At 36.9% G+C, this 5,372-nt stretch overlaps 1 protein-coding gene across 2 annotated transcripts; it reads right to left on the bottom strand.

Moving 5' to 3' along the window:
• Positions 1-689: 689 nt before the first annotated feature.
• Positions 690-4,876, bottom strand: LOC140830670 (VAN3-binding protein-like). Of its 2 annotated transcripts, none has more exons than XM_073194093.1 (7): positions 4,422-4,876; positions 3,576-3,701; positions 2,255-2,678; positions 1,732-1,959; positions 1,476-1,525; positions 1,232-1,289; positions 690-1,091 (listed from the first exon to the last, which is right to left on the bottom strand). In XM_073194093.1, exons 1-7 carry the CDS (start codon positions 4,731-4,733, stop codon positions 865-867), a joined length of 1,425 nt encoding a protein of 474 aa, XP_073050194.1. In that variant the 5' UTR covers positions 4,734-4,876; the 3' UTR covers positions 690-864. The 2 variants fall into 2 exon arrangements, with proteins under 2 accessions (XP_073050194.1, XP_073050192.1); XM_073194091.1 differs by having other exon boundaries at positions 691-1,091; positions 3,576-3,707; positions 4,422-4,875.
• Between the last annotated feature and the right edge of the window lie 496 nt (positions 4,877-5,372).

Below are 5,372 nucleotides of genomic sequence, written 5' to 3'. Positions count from 1 at the left end.
TAAAATGTCATCGTTTTATGTTAAGAAAGAAGATTGTTATAATTGGATCTCGAATATAAGATTCGCCTCAAATTTTGGAATTTCGTGTCAGATGAATTATAAATCATCGACAAATGTCATTTACTTTTAACAAATTATATGATACATTAACTTTTGATGCATGCAAAGTGTGTATGTCTATACCGATACCTTATACTAAATCGAATTTAATTAGATATTACGGGTCAGAGATTGTGTTTTTCCTATGGGGAGATTAGGAGTGCGTTGTAGACATTAGGAAAATGGCAAAAATTTGTGTGAGACGGTCTCACGGATCATATTTGTGAGACGGGTCTCTTATTTGGATCATCCATAAAAAGTATTACTTTTTATGCTAAAAGTATAAGTTTTTATTGTGAATATGGGTATGATTAACCCATCTCACAGATTAAGATCCGTGAGACGGTCTCACATGAGACTCACTCTAAGAAAATTTGATGTGTCAGTTATGTATACATTATTGTTGGTGTAATGACAAATTCCTGCTAAAAAATACAAGAGTAGGTCTCTTGTGAGACGGTGTCACAAATCTTTATATGTGAGACATATCAACCCTACAGATGATATTCACTCATAAAGCATTGCAATTTCTTCTTTTCTTTCTCTATAAGGTGAGACATGTTTTAGATAATTATCACTTTAACAAATCTTAAATTAATAAATTCCCATTTTTACAAGGAAAACACGAGGTGCCAAAAAAAATATCACCCAAGCTTCATAATATATTGTTCGTCCACAGCTCTAAAAGATTGAGAAATATTCTTCTATGAGGCTATACTTTAATACTAGATCCACTCGATCGACTTCCTTTTGTGTAGATCATTTTCAAGAAAATATGACATCTTTGCGTCCATTGTTCTTCTCTGCTGCAATTGCGAATAATCTTGTAACCCCTTGAGTCCACATATCATATTCTCTTTGATTCCTACATTCGAACTCGACCACCCCTCGTGCAACGGTCTTCAATGCGAAATACCTCCGGTGCTCGCCGCCTTCCAGAAGATGGCGGCCCGCCCATGGAGGGATATCTTTCAACACCTCCAAGACTACATCTGAAATTCCAAAAAGATGGCCAAAGGATAAAGATTGCAACTTTTTCATTTTTAAATTTCCACTGAGATCTCAAACCACTTTCTCAAATCCCAAAAATAGAAAGAAGCCCCACTTCCTAGAATAATCGATAAAAACTCACTCTTTTTCTTTTTAGTAAAGGTACCAGCAACATGTCTACTCTTCATCTTGAGCATCACCTGCCAAATTTGAAAAATATTATGGTTATGAATCAAAAGTGAACAAAGCAGATTCATTTTGGACACTTTAACTTCTGTTCTTGAAATAAGTTTCAATGATATCCATAGATTTTGGAGTGTAATATAATGTTTCCAGGGACTAATGACAGGCTCTCGATGGATCAATCATGTAGAACAAAAGCTTACCTGTCCCATTCTGTTTATATATACAGACACTATTTTCCAATGAAGATCACCTGCAAATACCACAGGAAATCGAACTGTCACCGAGCAGAATCTGAAATGTAGTCGGAACTTTATTATCCAATATGGTGCTAATATGACTAATTATGTTTCCACTGGATCTGATCTACACAAGATTCACGAGGGTAACAACTATAGAAAATTTTAGCAAATACAGATTAGTTTCCGAAGTCAGACTTCAAAGAGGAGTGCATGTTACCCTTGCGCGTTCTTTTCAGAAGTTCACAACCTTTGGCTAGCAACTCTCGACCGCAGATTCCAAGAAAATTTTCTTCGCGAACAAATTCGCCACTAAAACTGTCATTTGAACTTCCATTATCACTCCCACCATTTGTAAGTTTCATGCCCTTGTCCACAGGGATCACAGAAGCAATGTTCCACACTTCCTTCATTTCCCTTGCTTTCAATGTGGCAGCACCGCGTAGCGCTATAAAGTCGATATTAAAATCAATCAACATAAACAAGCTCCAAGTTCATGTAAATTACGAACATAAATCAAAGTGTCGTTTTCTGTGGTGACTTTAGACTGAAGATACAAAGACCAAATTAATCCAAGAATTCAAAGCCAAGAAGCCAGAATTTGTCCCTTGTTTGGTTCATCTGCTTCAGTTCTTACTCCTATTACTTGAAAAGAACAGTGCCAAATAGCTTTTTTAAAAAACTAAGTCCGTATGGATCAAAACTTTCAGATAATTTTATGAAAAAATAAAGAAGTATAATACCAGTAGCTGCAGCAGCCGTCAAGGTCATGATATCCCCAGCTGAATGAACATTCACAGCTGAGCTCACGACTGAAGCCAAGCGCTCCCGCTCGGCTCCCATCAGCTCAGCTGCTTCAACACATTGTGCAGCGACCAATGTGGCAGCAGATGCAACAGCTATGTCTGTTTTCGCCATCTGTTCATCTTTTCCAGCACGGGACGACGCAGCAGTGGCCGCAGCAATCGCAGCTATAGCAGCAGCAACCCCTGCAACCGAAATTGTAGCATGTAGCTGTGCGTTTTGCACCCTTGCCTCCTCTTTCTTTTTCTCTCTTCGGTCTTTCAACCACCGCCCCACTGTTTTTCCTCCACCACTAGCGGCAGTTCCACTAGCAGCGGCACACCCTCTGTACTGGTTGCTCACCGGAATGCTCCATTGTGAATTCTACACGCCGAAAACCAAGCAAGTCAGCATTGGTAAAAACCAAACCGTTAGTTGTACAAGGTCTTAATCAACCGAAATACGATCCATAAAATTCAATGCAGAGAGGACATACCGAAATTTAATAAGATTCAATTAATGAGACCATTAGAATACATCCCATAACAACCGGAAAATTTTTCTAGTCCCACGATTTGGCCCCTCTTCTCAAATCAACATGAATCAAAGACTAAATATTGTGGTCCCTTCATCATTAATTACTTTGGTGCTAAATAACAGTAAGACAAAATTTTATAAATTAATCATGTCAATTCATGATAATGAAGAAGATTGACACTAGTGTACAATAACTTGGCATTATTCTTTGTACCTAAGAGAGGTTGATATGGTAGGATGGCCACCCCATCACTTCATGGACCATTAACAAATTACATATGCTTTTACCTTTCTCATTTATCTTCATCTGACAATGACACAGTTCCATGACATGGTACCGACATAATATTTCTTGGAAAAAATACATAATTTTTTTAAAAAAATATGTATTTTTTATTAATCCAAGTTAAATATCATATTCCCAGAAACAAAATACACTGAAAAACTATAAATTTTAACGAGTAGAATTAGGAAAGGTATCAAAGCAGTAGTTTTTTGACTCGTTCTGAGTATGTATTTGGGTAAAGAGAGAGCTGAAATATGCTCTCTCTACACATATATGTGTCTTCAGAACTTGTGCATTGTCACTAAAAAAAGAGTATATAATAATTCCCAATAAAATCAACCAATTTCCCAAATTCCAAAACCAAGAATGAGTAAATCAATGCAAGGGAAGATTACATTTAAGAAGATACCAAAAAATGTGAAGAAAATAAATATGACAAAAATAAAAGTTTATAAAACCTTGGGGTCATCAATTTCAGAGGGGGAAGCAGGGGGGCTGTTAGTGTGAGAGCCGCAGCTCTGGCCTCCATTCAGAGGGCCACTGCTGTGTGATAGCCTTCCAGAAGTGCGTGGTGATACATCCTGCTGCACCTGTCGTACACGCATATCATGTCAAAGAACAAGAAGTGCGATGACTATACTACATAATTTAAAAAATGGGGTTTAAGGAGAGAGAAAGAATCTAGAAAAAATGAAAATCCAGGGGTTTTTAATGTTTGATTTGATATTGATCCTCTTCTCAAGGAGACAAGCCTACTTATTAAATGCTCTCTGAATAGATTAAAGTTCCAAGAAACTCTTTGTTTTCACATATTACACCTAAATTAAATGCTTCTTCATAATTTACAACCTAAAAAAATAATAGTTCAACAAAACAGAAACTTGAGAACGCAAACAAACAACAGCAAGAATGAACATAGTTACTGGTAAATTGTGGCAACGTTAATCCTAAGAATCAACAAAAGAACAAAAAAGGACCACAAAATTGCAATGATCCCCTTGTCAAGAAATAAACCCGGAAATACAGAACCGCTAGTTGTATTCAAAATAAAAAAAATTCGCAAGCAGACACAAACCCGAGGACAGATACCCGAATAGAATATAGGAAAAAAAGAGTGATTTTTTTTGGCACCAGTGGAATAAGTCAAATTCAAAATAGTTCCAACTCCAGCAACACACTTGGAGAAACAAAAATCAAGGCGCATATGAAATCAAACTAGTGGTGTCAAGCGACACACAAAAAACATTCATTTTGTGCATAAAACAGCTTCTTGATTCCCCAAGCAATATCGAGCCTTCGCTTACAGAATGCGACATGATACGCTCCATAACAAGCTGAGACGTCTCAGAACAAGCAAATGAGAAAGGGTTCCCGGAAACAGTGGCCGAAGCAGCCTCCAAGTCGTGGGAGACATCTTCAAGTATAGTTTCACCGCCATCCCTTATGACGGCGGCGTTGTTTTTGTGACCACTCCTCGGCGGAAGCTTGGGTGGCGGTGGAGCCAAAACTTTTGTAACTTCGAAGGCCGAAACACTCCAAGAACGTGCCAGAAACTCCATTGGCTCCATTGGAGTTTCTGGTGGCCTAAACATCGGCTGAAACTGAGCCTTCTCCATAAGAAAAGGAGCAATAGCAGGAAAATATGGAACTGTGGATTAAATGTAAAATAGAATAGCAGCAATATTAAGAACTTGTGTAGTAAATGTATATTATTATCATAAAGAAAAAAGAACAGTGTGTGAGAGATAGAGAGGAGAGAGAGGTCAGCCTTGTCTACTGAAGGCATTATATTGGCAGAGCAAAAAGGGTAAATATTTTCACTTTGTCACTCGTAGGACTATTTTGTGAACAAACATGGAGACGTAATTTTCTTAATTATATAGTTGATAGAAATTATCTTACAAATTTTTCCGTTATAATTTTCTTCACTAATTAGAAACCCACGAGAAAAATCGAAAACGATGATGAAAATCTCTGATTTTTTCGGGTTTTGATTTGGATTCAGAAGTGTTTTAAAATCTTTGAAGTAGCTTGGGACAGATATAAGATTACCATGATCATCTCCCAACCCATCTCAAAAGTAATATTAATTATAAAATAAAAAAATTAATAATAATAATAATACATTGACAAAATTGTATGAGACGGTCTCACGGTCGTATTCGTGAGACGAATCTTTTATTTGGATTATCCATGAAAAAATATTATTTTTTATGCTAAGAATATTACTTTTTATTGTGAATATGGGTAGGGTT

The sequence above is a fragment of the Primulina eburnea genome, chromosome 4 (genome assembly GCF_022965805.1).
Source record: "Primulina eburnea isolate SZY01 chromosome 4, ASM2296580v1, whole genome shotgun sequence".
NCBI lineage: Eukaryota > Viridiplantae > Streptophyta > Magnoliopsida > Lamiales > Gesneriaceae > Primulina > Primulina eburnea.
Note: the sequence above shows the minus strand (reverse complement) of the source record. Positions and strands in the feature narration are given on the sequence as shown.

Excerpts from the sequence above, each read along its gene's own strand:
- LOC140830670 (XM_073194091.1), bottom strand. The coding sequence starts at position 4,733 with ATGGAGAAGGCTCAGTTTCAGCCGATGTTTAGGCCACCAGAAACTCCA. Across the intron at positions 1,960-2,254 it reads GACGGCTGCTGCAGCTACTG|CGCTACGCGGTGCTGCCACA; the intron begins GTATTATACTTC and ends TCGACTTTATAG. Across the intron at positions 1,290-1,475 it reads ATATAAACAGAATGGGACAG|GTGATGCTCAAGATGAAGAG; the intron begins GTAAGCTTTTGT and ends CAAATTTGGCAG.